The sequence below is a fragment of the Lytechinus variegatus genome, chromosome 1 (assembly GCF_018143015.1).
Source record: "Lytechinus variegatus isolate NC3 chromosome 1, Lvar_3.0, whole genome shotgun sequence".
In the NCBI taxonomy this organism is placed as follows: domain Eukaryota; kingdom Metazoa; phylum Echinodermata; class Echinoidea; order Temnopleuroida; family Toxopneustidae; genus Lytechinus; species Lytechinus variegatus.
Window position 1 is genome coordinate 61240202 of NC_054740.1, and position 17709 is coordinate 61257910.

Genomic DNA, 17709 nt, shown 5'->3' on the forward strand with positions numbered 1-17709 from the left:
TCCAGAGAATCATTAATTTGTAAAACTCTTCAAATTCATGGGGTTTTTTGTTATGTTTTTTAAATTGTATTTAACTTTCTATGGGATACAAGATGTATGACTTTACATTATTTATGGGCAGTATTTATATTGCAATGATTTTTCTATCATCTTTTTACCATTAAAGGTAGAGTAGTAGACTTATTTGGACTGTGTGACTTTTCTTTCATTCTAGTCAAATCTTTTTGTCTGTCAAATAGTATGTAGAGCGTCTACGTTCATATTTTCACATGAGCGTTTAATCAATATTTTCATTATTTCTACAGTGCACATCTTTTTATTACATAACAAATGGGCAAAATCAAAAAGGCACCAAATGTTTCCCCAAAATAAAGAGGAACAGTGGGGCCTGTTGTTGCGGTCTTAAACTGTAAACTCCTGCTATAGTGTGACTTGCTCTCTAGCTTCTTGAAAATGTGTCCAGTGTGTGCGCGCACTGCCTCTGTGTTGTTTGGTACCATTTGTTTGTACACCGGATGCACACATAGGATCCACTGCATGCACACGTACACAATAGCCTATGATTTGCTCTAAATGAAAAATATTCTTCAGTTTTTTACCAGGTTATTATATGTCTTAAATCTTTTATTTTGTGACGAGAAAGATGTGTTTTTTAGAACAGACTACAACCCTGACCCCAAAAGAAAAACTTAAGTAGTCGAAAAGAAAAACATACAGAGTGTTTGTGTGTGAATATTTTGTACTGAAGTGATTTTCTCGCATAAACTCCCCATTCACTGTGTGCTCGTACATTATATTTGCAATAGAACACTTTTACGCGAACCTACTAGGCTTATAAGATCGTAACACCTGTCAATAGGGCATCATGAACAGCCAATTTGTGGCCTTGGAATATTACATTTTATAAATGGAAAAGAAAAAAAAATTGGATTTTTTATTGAATTGCATAATGCTGGCAAAACTGAAAGAGGCTCTCCCATTAGTTCATACTCATAGTATTCAGATGTCTCCAGACAAAACTGCTTCACGTGCTAATGATCATAAATTATACACTCCACGGACCATTTCCTCTCATTTTTTTCCCTCAATCCTCTTCTCTATGATAGTATTCTCGTGTAGATTTGGCAGGCTCATTCATGAGCAACTTCCGTTATTTTGTCAGGTTCGCATCAATGGAATAAATGCTATTGATACCCCATGTTTAATAATTAAAAAGAATTGACACCACCCGCCTTTGATTTGAACCTCTAACATTTTCATCAAAATAAAGAGTCTCTTTACCACTGTCCCACAAGGACTCTAACGCTACTCAAAAGTGTGTTTTTATATTAGTTATACCCTGAACTTGTAATCAAGAATATTCATGTTTTCAGGGAGAGTGCCTCATGAATATTAATAAGCCGGTTGAATGTATGTCAATAGTCTCAAAGCTCACTGTGATTTTTATTTCCCTCTCATTTTATCCTATTTCATGAGCTCGTTCTTACTACCTTCTCTCTTGTCCGTTTCCCTTCTCGGAATGTTGGCCCTTTTCTATCCCTCCCTCTCACTCCTGACAGTCTATTTGAGATTTCTCTTCAAATGACCTCCCATTTCTTGAGCTCACTTCTCCCTCGTCACAAATCTACCTTGTCCAAGTTTCATGAACCATGGACCCAGTGGGTGTTTCATGAAGCTGTTACGCCAACTTGATGGACGACTGGAATGTGTTTCTTGGAGAAATATCGTATACGAACAGATTCATGATACACTGGGTCACCAGTTTGACAGGTATTCCATACAGCATCTCATTTTTTTATTATTGTGACTTATTTGCTCTATAAAGCCTATCAGATGCAAGGATGTTGATTACTGTAAAGCAATCTGTAAAACTAACGACACTTCGTGAAATGCTACCCAGGGCCCTGTAACACAAAGTCTTGCAATTAATTGCAGATATGAAAGAATGATTTCGATTGGATCCTGCTCAGTGGATAGAGCCCAATGTGCATGCAATGATGATCTTGATTGGTCATTCAGTGATTGATTGCTAATCATGCGTTACAGAGTCATGGACTGTACAGAACCAGAAAGAGACAACACCTGACCAGTATTCCCGTCGGTGACAAAAAGTACAAAATTTATTAACCTTCCTTATTATCAAATGACAAACATCCATTCAAATCCTTGTCAAGTATTTCAGAAAACATTACACACAATGTCTGTCTCACATATAAACACCTAGTTGAACAAACATACAATTTCATCGAAACCATTCATGTACAAAAAAAACTTATCCTCTGTGTTTTACATAATATTGAAAAGGCAGATTATCCGGCTAGTTTAACATACACCCTGTATAACATGGAAAATTGGAAATGAAAGCCCTTCCGTCCACTTGATTTAAAACTACATTTTCAGTCGACACCAGAGAGGGCATATAGCTTTGGCCGAGTCCCCAACTTTTGAGCAGGTAATGGGGCTGCAGTGCAAGAAGTCAAAATTAGGCCAAATCGTGGTTTCGGGAACCACTGACCGTCTCGTTGATTTGTATACGCGCACTTGTGTACAAAGTGAATGGAGGTGGAAATAGGGAACCGTGCGTGTGACTGAATAAAGTGCTGCTGTATGAAGTGAACGGTGGTTCCCAATATCACGATAATGCCCAAAATTATCAGTAGTCTTTTTTTTGCTTACGTGTATTTTGCGAGTCACTCATCACAGGGGTGTGAGTGGTCACAAAAAGATCTGAAAAAAGCTGATGTGTTGAAAAAGTCTGAAAGAGAAAGAGCTTCCATACTTTTTGTACAGAGGATAGCCAAATATAAGCTGAAATTCAGCTGAAAATCAAAACAAAAAAATCTAAAATAAGATAAAAATCTGAACTCTCACACCCCTGCTGACCTGCTCATCACCAAAATTTCACCTAGTGTACCTGGTCGTTGCTGCAGAAGAGAACATACCTTAGCCTACAGCAATGACTTTTATATGCATTATGTACATTCAAGTACAGCAGCAACAACACAGAATTTGCAGAATGAACAGAATCATCAATGTTTTTGTCAATCATCAAATTTAACCTAGTGTATCTGGCCATTGCTGAAGGGAAATCCTAAAATTAAAGCAATAAATTTTATATGTGGTATGTATACATGTAGTTTATTTAGTTGTACAGCTGTAACAACACATAATGCACTGTATGAAAATAAAGTGATATTTACACCAGTCTTATTAAACAACTGCAGGTGAGAAACTAAAAATAAATGTGCAGTTTAAGGTTGAATAAGACAAAACCTCTTGTGTTTGCAAATGATGATGAACTATCAAATACATTAGCCTTTAGATCTCGGTCGATCTTGGAACAATATATTACTCAGATAATTCTTGTTGGTTTATAAATCATGGAGGACATTTTTCAAAAAGAGAATGAATGAAACCTCACTAAGTGAACCTAACACTACAAAAACCGTAGCATTGAAACCTCAATATCTTCTTGTTTGTTAAAAGATTTATTTAAAAAATCATCTCTTTATTATAAACCACAGCTGCTTCAAGGCTCACAACGTTTGCAAGGGCCTCGTCTTACAAAGAGATACGATCGATCTGATCAACCTCAAGTACGTGGAAATCAATTAACGTCAATTTTTTCCACAGGAAATTTGCACAATGTCCTTCGTAAATAAAGAGAAGCACACTGAATTTTGAAGAAAACTGAATGATTGAAAATACTTCATATGTATCTAGAAAACATTTTGAACAAAGTTGTGTTTAAGGTGTTGACGTTGCTGGCTTTCCATAATTGTGGTTGATTGGATCAATCGTTACTCTTTGTAAGACGGGGCCCAGGCGTACATTTCAGGAAGAAAGTCTACATCAAAAATAACTACAGTAAACATGTTTAATCGTGCTTTTATGCAATAACATGATATTTCCTTGCAGCAACAGTTCATATTTTAAATTTGTTGGGATGTGAACCCCCACCCCCCCCCCAAAAAAAAAACCTCAGACTCAAAATGAGTCCATCAGAATTGTTTTGGTTATGAATGAAAACAGCACACGCAGGCAAATTTTTCGGTACAAAAGGAAAACACTTCTGGCCTACCATTTTGGTTGTACTGGATAAATAAAAGAAAGGGGTATACACATCAAGGGAGATATGAATTTGGTTTCATTCATCCAGCATATATAAACAGATGTCATGCATGTGTCAAAATCAGTTATCCAGCCCTTGCCTTTAACCCCCCCCCCCCTTGCCATTAACGAGAAGGCAACCTGCAGTATACTCTACTGCTAAAAATAAAAAAATAAAATGCATGCATAAAACCAATTCACCAGAGAAATTGTCTTCAAAAATTGCAATTTGAAATAAACTTAAAACAATATGAGGAATATTCTGTAAATTACACACACAAGGTGCTCATGAAAATAAGGCTGTGAATAGACTATGGATACGGTAGTGAAAACATGAAGTGTAATATGGGAAAATCTCTATCAAATTTCATTTTTGATATTATTTCACGGCATGTATGAATGCAACAAATATATTTTGTTTGAGATGAATATAAGAATTCCGAATGAAAAATTCAAGATGGAAGAATATAAAATACTTGTAGTTACTATAAACGAAAACACATTATAGATCAATCTATTCACTTTAAAATAGACTGTGCAAACAGAATATGAAACAGATAAACAGTGCTTAAAAACATATTAATCATACTATGTGGATAAAAATAGGGTAAACATTAAGTAAAGAAAAAAAAGTCATAATTTTATACTAAAATTATATAAATCGAGTATTTTATTTCAACATCAATCAAAATAAATTATATATGATTAATTACAAGACTGATAGATATTTGTGCTTCATTTTAATGTACCGAGTTATTTGGTCAAAATAATATCTATAAATATTATAGATAAATACACAGTACTTTAAACAAAAATCTAATTCACTCATTAATAGCAATAGGTCATTTGGATGTCAGCTTTCAAACATGTGTACCAGCAACAAGGGCCCTGTGATATAAAACTCACAAATTGATGTCGAACACATTCTTATAATTGATAGCGATGAACATAATGTATATTCAATCACAAAAATCAATTTTATGATCATTCAATAAGCTTTGCATTACAGGATTCTATGCCACACATGCATGTTTATCTGCATGCATCCATAAGATACGGCAATGTTCAACACTAATGACCCCGCTCACTTCTAGAACCGGATGGTCCCTATACAAAGTCTATGGGAATTACACAATTCAGTAGTCAACAGGTTAACAATGCAATGACATGATGTCGGATATTTCCAAAGATATATATGTAATTCTCTTGAATGGAGAGTGGCAAATGTAGTGATAATGGTCCACATTTTCAAAGAAGGGTTAGGCCAGGGACATGGTAGCTTTATGTGATGAATCTAATTTACTTTAGGCATGATTTATAAATGCCATTGATAATCTCTAGATGTGAATAATTTCACTTTGGAGGTTTACTTCAAATTCAAGTTGTCAAAAGGCTCAAAGCAACAAAAAAACACCAAAGGCACAATAACAGCTCAAGTCCCAATTCTTACCTCAAGACACGGGGAAAACTCTTCCAATATGAGGTTAGCAATGTTAGCTGCCATAAGATAAATAGGATTTTTTTTTAAAAGCCATGTAGTGGCAGCAAGATACTTTTGAAATAAAGGCATCAACCATCATGAATAACATCTATCAACTTTTTAAAACATCGACCTTGGGGCTCATGCCAACGGTAGAGCAGGGATTTCAGATACCAGTGACCCAGGTTCGATTCCCGCTTTGGTGAATCAATACCCTTTGATGAGTTATTTATCATTACCAGGTCCCTCGGAGGGGACCTTCCGCATTTGGTCCTCTGGTTTCTTGCTCACAAGTATCCACCACAATTATTTCATGCAAGATTCAAACAGCTACTAACTTTATACAAATCATTATCGCCAGTCGCCACCAGCGACTAAAATCTGCAACTTTCAATTTCCAGTTGCAGACCATCATTGTATTCATTTTCTAATAATACATTACGACTCATTATCCTTAAATTCATCAGGTTCTTTAATTTAACGTCTTCTCTTCATCCACACTCATCACAGTGCACACTGGAACATACACACGCACACAAACCAATGAAGAGTCCTATCAAACATACACCCATGAACATTCAAATGACCAGCACCAATAGCCACTTCACACCTGAGACAGAAAAATGGACACACAGACTTCAAGTAAAATACTGAAGAAATCCATCTTAAGGAACAGAATACACACACTCCACTATTTCTTTGTCTCGTAATATCCCTATCAACATCATGACATAAATACTAAATCTGGAGTGCACAGCAAAGGATTTATCCTACTAATATTGCAAGTTGCCAAGCATTTGCACAGCAGAGTTGTATACCTGCCAATGCATAAAGAGAGAGAGCAAAAAATCTTTATTTTCCTGCAAAAGTCGATCATATCCTACAAACAAACCTGTGAAAACTCATATTTTTGTGTCAGTGACATCCTATTTTGATGATTTTAACACATGAAAATCATAATGAAAGCTAATAACATTTGAATGTATGGTATTCCATTGGTGTGCATTTTATACATTCCCTTGCTTTTAAGCACATGACAGCCCCTTTACATAGATTATCTCCAAACTACAACTGATATCCAAGGTGAGTCCAAGGCAAACTATGTACCAAACAGTTGAAATGCTTGTGAAGTTAGAAGGTAAACTTTGTTAAATTAGACCTTCTGTGTTTTGTTTAGAGGACTACTTCCCTACACCGCAATCCATCAAACAGCTACAACCTCACGGTTCTTTCTTCAAGTTCCTCGCTCGGTACACGCTGCATTTCCCCTCTCCGCCTGCAGGGGGCGTCGCCTTCCTTCCAGCAAGCCACCTTCATCTGCCACGTCTCGGGGAGGAGCATGATGATGAAACCGCCGATGATGAGGAGGGCGCCAACGATCTTAAGAGGAGGCAACTCCATATCTAGGAATGCTGTATCAATCACTGAAGAAATGAAAAAAGGAAAAAGCACAATCAAATATCAATTTCACGCCTGTTTTGATTTTTGATTTTTTAATTATCCCTCATCATTATCGACTATCTTCGCCAACGCTGGCTGGCTTCTGTCAACTCTTGTCGGCACTCCACATAGACAATAGATGTAGTGCCTATTATATTGTTCATGTTAAGGCTCTAATTCTATCGTATGCATTTTCATAACACAGATTCGAATTCAATCAATTTAAAATTTTATTTGCAATCACTTCACAAGTTTTTTCAAACATAATCCAGCAACTCTAAATTTTAAACTAAACAGAAGAAAGAGTTAAATAGTATAACTACCGAAACACACATTTTCATTCAATTTTATTTAAAATATAAAGGTCTTAAACACTATTCTTTCTGAATATGACATATGTACATACATGTATGCCCATACCAAAATAATTCTTTATTTTAGTCGCATTTTACTCATATATTTATCAGGATGGCCGTAGATAAGATTTATCTCCTTTTTGGCTGTTACCCTCTGAGTATATCAATATAATGCTATTGTTGTTGTATTGATATGTGTCTTATTTGTGCTGTATGTATTATATTATCCATCGTTGTTTTTGATATTTTATGCTGAAAAAATGATTTAAATTAATTTATTGAATATGAAAAATGTAAAACTGTACACAGAGTCCTGTATTTTATTCCTTGTGAAAAATCATTGCACTGTTAGAAATTGAAGTGATGTGAAAATGAATTGATCTTACCTGCATTGATTGGGATCCCTACAATATTAGCCAGGGAGATGAGGAGGGGGTAGGTGAGAGCTATTCCAAAATTAACCAGGAAGTTGAATACTGTGGTAGAGAGAAATATCAAAATATACTTTCAAAAGCATGTTCACTCCAAATAATTATTTGGTACAAATTTCACAAGCTAATGACTGTGGTGATTTTTTTTTTAGAAATTATGAAATATGCATTTATTCATTTACTCATTCATTTATAAATCTTCTTTTAGAAGGGTGGTTCTATCGGTAATTGGTATGCTGTTATTCATGAGGTCCTAAAACAGAAATATCAATATTACAAACATATGAAAATAAATTATGTGAAGTTAAGACAGACATTTTCAAACAAATAGGACATGAACAGAATCCAAGAAAACAAGCAAATGTCAAGTCTTTTCCAAGCAATAATAGTCGCTATCCCACATGTCCCTATCTACATATACATAAATGATCTTGAAATGTAGTCATGGCCACTCTTCCGCCTATATTTCATGACTTAATGTTAATAGAGATAGGTTTGTGCAACTAAACCAGAACTAGATCTACCATAAATTGATTTTAAAGACTTCAAATGAAATCATTGATTTCTGCAACTAATGGGATTTAGCTTTAAGGCTAAATTTTACTAACCAATGCCAAGAGCTGACGTCCCGCAGAGGAACGCCCAAGGCAGGTTGTTCCAGTCCATAATCTCCCGCTTGCCAAAGTAGAGGCCGAGCATGATGGGCCAGAGGAGGACGAGGTTGAGCAGGGCCAGCATGGTGAGAAATAGAGACACCTGACCGTAGGTGGCATCACCCAAGAAGCGCTTGAACAGAACCTAGAGGGGGTGATAGTATGGAAGGTGATTGACTGATTACCAATACTGTATTTGCTTTTACTTATAGAATGACCACAAGGCTGTTCATAAAGTTACCCAATATCCATGACTTTAGACATGACTGGAACATGTTCTCAGGTGCTAAATTCCGCTAGTACAGCTACATTGGATATATCATTTAACAAAAGAAAGGGTTACCAGTTATGTGAAAGGTCGGTCGTCACTTACGAACAGCTTGATGAAACACAACCACCTGATTTGCAATAACAAGAAATTAAACATGAATTGAGATAAATCATATATCGTTAGATAAACTGGGACATGAGACGATTCAGAATTGAGAGCAACACAAAGATCGTGCCTCAACTGAAAGAGTAACTGACAGAAAGAGGACAAAAATCAAGTGTCTTTCTTATGAAGTACTGCTACAGACTCTGACTAGCATCACCACGTCCATATAATTTGGCTCTGAAAAAAACAAAGGATGGTAATCTGAAGTCACTTAACGGTAAATGCTAGTTTTGGTAACGATGTCAAAATAAGTTCGTACAGAATCCAATGAAATGACCACCAAAGTGTCTGTTTGTATGAATAAAAGGCATGTGCCAAAGGATTCTGGAAGAAATTGTGTAATTGCTGAGAAATCAGCAAATAAGCACAGGATTCGGGTAGAGCGTCGGGCCCGACGCTCTAAGTAATAATTATACATTGTCCCACGTGCGCTTAGCTGTGTTGGTGATCTTCGGTGAGAACATTTTTCATCGTAGATTTCAAGATTTCACAAAGTTCAGTTAATGTAACTGTACCAGATCTAGATCCTCGATGATATACTGACAATTAAGCCTTGTTTTACAGACTTTCTCATGAAATCAGTGTTTACTGCAACTACTGGAATTTCTCTTTAACCTGCAAAGTCCTCACTTTGTGCTAAAGTATTCAGAAATGGAAAATGTAAACTTTTATTCACATTGTATATTTCTTATGTTTGATGTTGTCTTTCCTTGTGCTTTAATGGTGAAAAAACTATTTTAATAATTCCAAGACAATTATGAATGAGTGTCAAATGAGCTAATAAATTGAACTCCTTGTTGTTATTGCTGGTGGTGTATCGCAACTGGCCATCAACGACTAAACTGCAATTTTAAACCAGGTGGGGATTTGATTAAGCTGTTCATAAGTTACGAGATACTTTACGAACTTCTGGTGATCCTTTCACGTAGTAAATGATATATGCCAAATTTTCATTGATGTTGATTAAGTGCCTAAGAAATTATCACTAATTAATTGTCCCTTAGGTTGCCCTTAACTTACGAACAGCTTTATAAAACATACCAAGTTTAAATTAAACCGGAGCTCAGAAAATGGGCCAGAGAAGATATGGATTCTGTGATGAGGTTATGTTGGTTCTGAATGAGGTTGGACCTACCTTGTAAAGGGCAGCTCCTATTGCAGCACCCAAAGCCAAGAGTACTCCTATGACACTCCCGCCTCCAAAGCCGTCAGCTGCCATCATCAAGACAGTACCCACTATGGACAGAAGCACTGAGCATAACTGAGGACAAAGTGGGACAAATAAGGGAGAAATTATATGATCAAATAAACATCATCCCCAAAATACCAAATACATCAAACAAGTACGGTGAAACCTGTCTCATTGGCCACCAGTAGATAATGAAATTTTGTATTTAGTGGCCACCAAAACTGTCTCCCATTTGAAAGGAAAATGTGTTAAAGAACCTGTCTATACAGAGTCACAGGTCTGCCGCCTGTGGCTGTTTTTTCCATTTCCCTCGGAAGGCCCTAATAGAGAGATTTGACTAGAGTATGAAAAGATAATGAACAACTAAGTCATTATCACACAATTTTTTTTAATAATTTTTTTTTTCCAAGTTATTTTTAAGGGAGCAGTTGAAAGAGAAAAAGAACAGAGCGAGAAGGGATGAGGAGGAAGAGAAAAGGAAACTCACCCTGGCAGGAAGAAGGATGAGCAGTTCCTCCAACCAAATCCAAGAGAATACATAGATAAATGCAGTATTGGTGACAAAGAGTGCTGTGACATCCGTCGGCGACTTGAACTTGAGAGCCGCAGCGTACATGTAGTTTGTGATTATCCACAGGGCACAGAATGGACCTGTCAGTTTTAGGCAGTTCCAGAGAGTCATGCCTCTCTCTCCATATATCTGCTGATCAGCCCTGATGAGAAGAAAAATACCACATCATTCCACCAAACCAACAAAGACATAGGAAATTTTAGAGGGATGTCTATAGAAAGTCTCTGGGTTGGTATTCATTCTCTTCAGTTCTTAGTGAATCAGGTTACATAGTTATAATAAAGAAGCTACATGTAGATGGATTTTCAACTATGTGCAGTCAAGATATCAGCCCTCCTCCAGATCAGAATATATCATACCCTTAGATACATGTATCATTGTCAAGGATTTTCTTCATCTAATCTTATTGTCACTCCCGTTCCGCCACATTAATCAAATTCTAATTTGATCCATGCCACAAGCTCTACATGTATGTGACTTCGATATCCAATCAGATCATCTTTCCTCCCACAAATAAACCAGGTGTGAAGTCGATCAATTAATCGGTCCTGTCTTTGCCCTCAAAACCGCCCAAGATTAATACAATTATAATCCCTCGGATAAACATCAAGCATGTTTAAAGTTGATCCATCAAACGTTTTTTTAAACTGTTGCGAAAAGCATTAAAAGTATGGAAAGACAGGCGGATGACCCCAAACAGACACTGCTGCCAGCTACCACCTTCGGTTGGTAGAGGCGTTAAAATGGACTTACTTATATAACTCTTTGATACCAGCCCAGCCGGCACTCCTCTGATCCTTAAAGATCACCAAGGAGCCAATGATGTAGATTGGATAGCACACCAACATCCAAATTGTTGAGAACCAGATGATAAAGAACGGAGCATCAAAGTTCTCATCGTACATTGCCTTCATGAACTGAGTAGCCGCCACCCACGAAATTGCAACACCAAGGCCAATGGACAGACCTATAAGAATCTTGCGGACAGTGCTATAGGAGGAAGAGGGCGGTTTGGTGCATTTTTCGATTGTCACTTCAACTGGTACTTGATCAGCTGAAAAAGGAAACACAGACATTGAAAAGAATGAAAATTCCATTCCTACTATTTCTTCCCATGTACATGTATGGTTTCACATGGAGAAGGCTTCGACCCAAACATTTAATTTATATTTACCAAATAAAGGTAGCAAGGGAGAAAATGAATCATTATAAAAGTTCTTTCTTTTCTCTTTTCAACAGCATATCTGTATGATTCAACAATGTACAAAGCTCAAAAGCTAATAATTACTTTATTTTTACTAAATGAATATAAAAAGTAATGAAAATAGAGAACTATGAAAATAAACCAATATAAATTTTCTCTTTCTATCAGCATTTCATTCTCATGAAAATAATTACCTGTAGGATGGGCTCCATTTTGCTTTTGCTCCGGTATTACTTTTTTCTGCACTTCTGCAGCCTGATCACCGTCCCCTTGATGACCTTCAGACTCAGAGTTCGGGAGAAGCATAGGTTCCTTTTCTGTTGCTTCCTCAATCCCTGGCTGTTCTGCCTCCCCTTTTGTTGGCTTTACCTCATCCTCAATCTCTACTTTCTCATCTGCTGGAGCCTCTTTTGCTGGAGGAGCCTCTCCTTCTGGAACACCTTCTGCTGGAGCACCTTCTACCGGAGTACTGTCCATTTCACTCACCGGAGCCTCTGCGGCTGATGGGTCTTGCTGGCCATTGTTTTGCTGGTTATTGTCTTTATCCGATTCCATTGTACACTAGTGCAAGTCAGCAATGCCCTGCTACCACCCAAAAAATGTGACTCATGCAATGTCCAATGGAAAACACTTCCACTCAAACTTGCTTCAACATAAAAAAAAGACTGGTCTAGTCACTGGCCAGATCAGAGTTGAGGCAACTTTAGTTGATGCTGGGGATTCAACTGGTAATGAAAATAAACAGAATATTTTGTGAGCAATTACAATGCAAATTATTCTCGCTCGAGTAACATTACTTCAATCACTGATCAGAGTTGAGGTGGCTCTAGTTGCTGCTGGGGAATTGACTGATAAGGAAAAGATACAGAATATTTTGTGAGCGATTACAATACAAATTATTCTCGCTCGAGTGAGTAGACCTTACTTCATTACACAGTACATAACTGTACATAAACATGCATTTGGCAAAAAAATATATCAATGCACGTAGTTTCAACAAATATTAACTAAGGGGGGGGGGGGCATAAAATTTAGGATTAAATAATTTTTCATGTTACCATCCTTCACATTTATTATTTCATGGAGCTCAATAAATCGCTCTCCTTAATTTTTCAATTGAGCTCCTCAAAAAAAAAACTCTCCTAGATGAGCTCAATTTGATACAAGTCAGGGGCCGTATTCTGAAAAGTCTCGTAAGTTTCCACTTAAATATCCTTTTAAGTTACCCATTTAATGGAGCGCTAATGTACCTCCAAATTCGTATTCTGAAAACTCTATTAGCGCTCAATTAAGTCCCTTTAGGCCACTCCCCTACTGAGCCGAATTAACCAATCAAATGCGCTCTTACAACGTAACTTTTTCTCCTAGCGCGCAGTGTCTCTTCACTTTGCTGCCTTGCAGCGCAGCGCCCGGCTGCTGCAGGTGCACTGCACCACGATCTTGATAAAAGAATTTTTGCTGAAAATAATGCTTAAGCACATTTGCATCGGAGATTAGAGGTTCGTTGTGTTGTTGAAATTAACTGTTGTCTTTTCCCTTTCTCTCTCATTTATTGTACCTTTGTGCTTTTCTCTTTTTTTCGAACGCGTTCTGATTTTCACAACCCCCTATCCATTGAATCCATTTGTAGCTTTCTTTCTTTTTCTTTTTTTTACAATATTTTATTTGCCTCTGTCTCGGGGCCATGAAAGGGGGGAGGGGTCTTCTTTAACTTAATTCCTACTTATTCTAAAAACTACATACTTTTCATTTATATGAGAAATCTTCAACAAACAAGCATGATTTTAAAAAAGCCGAAATTTTATTGAAATTTGATGTACAAACGTTATGACATAGGTTTTTATAGGTGGCGAAAACGATGGCATCACTTCACTTCATTGTCAGAAACAAGGTTTAATTCACTCCTGCACATTGCTGCATCTGCCGTGATTTGGCAATTTCATTATTGTCAAAAAAACAAAATAGTTTATGATGCTAATAATAAAAGAAAATATAGAAAAATAATAGTCATGTTTTCCCTATAAGTACACAAATATTTCTGTCTCCCTTTTCCCCTTTTCTAATTTATTTATTACCAAATATAGTCCCTAGGCCCTATTCCTTATTTTACTTGTTTCTGTACACCACCTTTCCCCCCTTTATTTTATTCCCTTTTTAGCTCTCTCCTTTATTCTCTTCCTTCCTCCTAGTATTAAACCGATTTGATGATATTTATACGAAATGAAAGCAACATTTAGCAAGATATGGTGAGACTTAATGGACCTCTTATCACCATTATCTTTCCCCACTGGAAAGTCCGCTAATTGAGCGCTATGAGACTTTTCAGAATACCAAAAGTCTCGTAACTACTCAATTAAGTCTTCGCGCGGTCATAACGCGTAGTTGCGCGCAACGCAACCCTGCCAAATAAGGAAAGGGGCACTTAAGTGACTTTTCAGAATACCAAAATGCTAACTGAGCGCTAATTGACCGCTAATTGAGCTTTCAGAATACCGCCCCAGGCCCACAATACATGGTAAATTTTTCAATATGCGTCTTGTAGCTTGGCAAAAAACAAAGAACAAGATGGTGACATAAACGATACAGCAATTTTCCCCCGTCTTTTCATATTATTCTCATTTTTATAAAATGAATTGTTTAAAAATGAAATCAATATTGTAGAAATGTCAGAAATGAAGTTTCATCCTATTTACATCATGAACTAGGGCGAGATCTTTTAGAAGTAGGAATCTCGGGGGCAAAAGTTTCATTTTTTATTCACGGTACAAGCACATGAATGGGATGCAATCCCAGGAGGCTCCTAGAGAGCAAAAATCATTCACTAACGTGTGCTTACTCTCCAGGGATTGCATCCCATTCATGTGCATGTACCGCAAAAAAACCTGAAATTTTTGCCGCCGAGATTTCTACTTTCCTTTTAAAAGATTTAGCCCTAAATCATGAAAATGGGAAACTTTATTTCTGACAATTATACGATATCAATTCCATTTTTAAACAAGGAATTCATTTTAAAACACGAGAAAATATCTTGGAAAGATGGAAGATTTGATGCGATGTTTACGTCGCCATCTTCTTGTCTTTCGCCAAATTACAAGACGCACACAGACGTGCGTCTTGAAAGACAAAAGAGAACAAGATCATGAAGATGGCGACGTAAACACTGCAAGTCTTCCCCATCTTTTCAAGATTTTTTTCGTTTTTTTTAAATTGAATCAATATCGTATAAATTTCGGAAATTAAGTTGTATCCCATATTCCCATTCACAGGATTTAGGGCTAAATCTTTTTAGAAAGTTGAAATCTCAGCCAGGGTTAAAAATTTGTTTTTTTTTCTCGTGGTCCCGGGGGGGCCACTTACATTGGCGAGTGGATACCATGCGCGACCAAAAAAACACGTAAAAAGGATGTCTTTTTCACGATAGGGCACGTTACGTACGTAACGTGATAAGGGTGTCAAAAACACAAAAATAATGAAAAAAGGGTATCTATTTCACTAGGAAAATTACGTGTTTAGGGTCGAATTTGCGGGGATGATAAAACAAAATTAATATGTTTTATAAAGGATGTCCTTTTTGCCCCAAAACTTCGTGTTTAGAGTCCGATTTGCGCGAGGTGTAGAATGTGGGGTCGCCACTAAACCAAATAAGGTAAAGCCGACGACCGAAGGAAAACATTCCTGTACTTGTTTAGGGGTTCATTTCAGGGAATATTTGCCAAGAGTATCGTTTTGTTTCCAATGCTTGTTAAGGGTAGGGTTTCACACGCCAATACTTGTTAAGGGGTGCATTTTCAGAATATGGAAATTACGTGTTTAGGGTGCTTTTCGAGACCCCGTGGTCGCGCATGGTATCCACTCGTGAATGGAAGTGGCCCCCCCCGGGCTCGTGGTAGGTTCTAACATTACATGCACATCATGAATGAGACACAATCCCTGACCCTGGCTCCATGGGGAGTAAAGACAGTCTGACTAAGCCTAGACCTAGAGCCTCGTCCTGGCTATCCCTGGCCGAGGCTCCATGGAGACACTCATTTTGATTTAATGAACAAGTGTAAGTGTAACTGTAGTCTGACTAGTAAGCACAATTAGCACATCACATGTCTTGGTCTTTCTTTGGTTAAGTCGGCATGTGCAGTCTTGCTGTACTCCGCCAAACGTTAGTGAATAATTTTTATTCTCTAGGAGCCTCTTGGCTGATTGTCCTTGATACTAAACGTTACCTGGCGCTGGCATGCCTACTCTAGTGTCATTGCACTGTGCAGCGCAGAGGAATATCCCCTGCATGTCCACTGATAATTTTAGCGCATTACCAGTAATATTGCGCAACGCACCGGTACCGGGTACCGATTCTTGCATACAGCACGTGCAATGTATCGGCCTTGGCTTTGTCATGTAAAAATCTATTTCAGTAGACCTACCATGTCTATACCGTACTTAAAAACAGGCAATTCTATGCTCTATCACTTCTGATATTCCACTTCATTTGAATTACAGTCAAGCGTTTGATTCTCCTATTCCCAAAGCGGAACATTTACGGCTCCAATTTCCCGACGTACCCTTTCGATTGCCCTGCTAAGATAAGACTGGCCGGTTCTATTCTGGCAACGCAACTTGAATGAGATTATTTCATCAGCTGCTGCTGCACGCAAAATGATAGCGGCGATCGCGCCGCGCGCGAGGCAGAGGCGCTGGCGTACGTACGGCCGCCGCGCCGTGAAGCGAAAGAGAAAAAATATTTACATTTTACTCGACAGCTCTGTTTTTGTTTTTGCCGCAGGGGCGGCGGTGCCCCGGGGGCCGGGGCGGAGCGAAGTTGGGGGGGGGGGGGGTGTATAGGGATAAATAGGGCACAATTTCTTTCGAAAAGGGCACAATCTTAAAACAAAGGGGAACAAATAAGCTAAAATGTTAATCGAGGAGTGAGCTTAAGTTAATTTAATTTTAGAAGAAGCTTGCAAGCAAGCACAGATCGACTTTGGCATTTTCATAAAGAAAATAAAATTTTGTGATAGATTTTGACATGATTTATTCTGAAAATGATATCACATTTCACCCTTTTCTGTTTCCTTTTCTTTTCCTCCTTTTTTTTGTTCTTGAAATGTTTTTTATTGGGGGGCCGGGGGGGGGGGCATATGCAATTTAGCTCCCAAGGCCCCCCCCCCCCTCAAAATGTAGGCCGATGCCACTGCTTATCTACCCCACTCACAATGACTCATGAAACTCAAGGCACATAAGATTATTCTTACAAGTTTTTTATCCTTCATAAGTCGTAACATATGAAAATGCATGTTTCTTGTTTCAAATAGGGGCACTGGATCCTCAGGTGAAAGGGACACAGAACACGTTCGTAAGGGGCACTTAATTTCGTGCGTGAAAGGGAGCACTGGTTGAGAAAAGGCACTTACAAGAAGGCAGGGGGCCGGGCACTTGCTCACACATAATTCTCACTCTGACCTAGGCGAGAGCGGGCACAGACCACTTTCGAGAGGGGGCTTAAATGGGCACTAATATACGAGAAAGCTATATAAGGCACTTGGTATCACCTAAAACGAGTCCTTCTCAGGTTAGATTAATTGGCGCAGTACACGTTCGTGTGGGGGCATTTTCTTGCGTAAAAAAGACACTTTTCTTAATAAAAATGGCACTTTTTAGTGCTTCAAAAACAATTACTGTGCCCACCCCCGATCGCTGGCCCTGTTTTTGCAGCATTCTTTTATTGCATTTTCCAGTGAATAATAACTGACTTCAAAAATTTCATAAAACCATATATGACTTTATCGTGTTACATTCGATAGAAGAATGCACAATGATGTCACCGAGAACACCGGGAATATCACCCCCC

General features: G+C 37.9%; 1 protein-coding gene across 1 annotated transcript; it reads right to left on the bottom strand.

Moving 5' to 3' along the window:
* Window positions 1–6028: 6028 nt before the first annotated feature.
* Window positions 6029–16438, bottom strand: LOC121418817 (putative thiamine transporter SLC35F3). The gene is made up of 8 exons (XM_041612989.1): window positions 16286–16438; window positions 12065–12595; window positions 11420–11720; window positions 10583–10808; window positions 10042–10167; window positions 8426–8615; window positions 7773–7862; window positions 6029–7014 (listed from the first exon to the last, which is right to left on the bottom strand). The coding sequence occupies exons 2-8, from the start codon at window positions 12423–12425 to the stop codon at window positions 6803–6805; spliced, it is 1506 nt and encodes a 501-aa protein (XP_041468923.1). The 5' UTR covers window positions 12426–12595; window positions 16286–16438; the 3' UTR covers window positions 6029–6802.
* Between the last annotated feature and the right edge of the window lie 1271 nt (window positions 16439–17709).

What these genes read in the sequence shown, in the direction of transcription:
- LOC121418817 (XM_041612989.1), bottom strand. Translation starts at nt 12,425, where the DNA reads ATGGAATCGGATAAAGACAATAACCAGCAAAACAATGGCCAGCAAGAC. An exon ending in AAATGGAGCCCATCCTACAG is followed by an intron (nt 11,721 to 12,064) that starts GTAATTATTTTC and finishes TTCCTTTTTCAG; the next exon opens with CTGATCAAGTACCAGTTGAA. An exon ending in TCATCCTTCTTCCTGCCAGG is followed by an intron (nt 10,168 to 10,582) that starts GTGAGTTTCCTT and finishes CTTTGTCCTCAG; the next exon opens with TTATGCTCAGTGCTTCTGTC.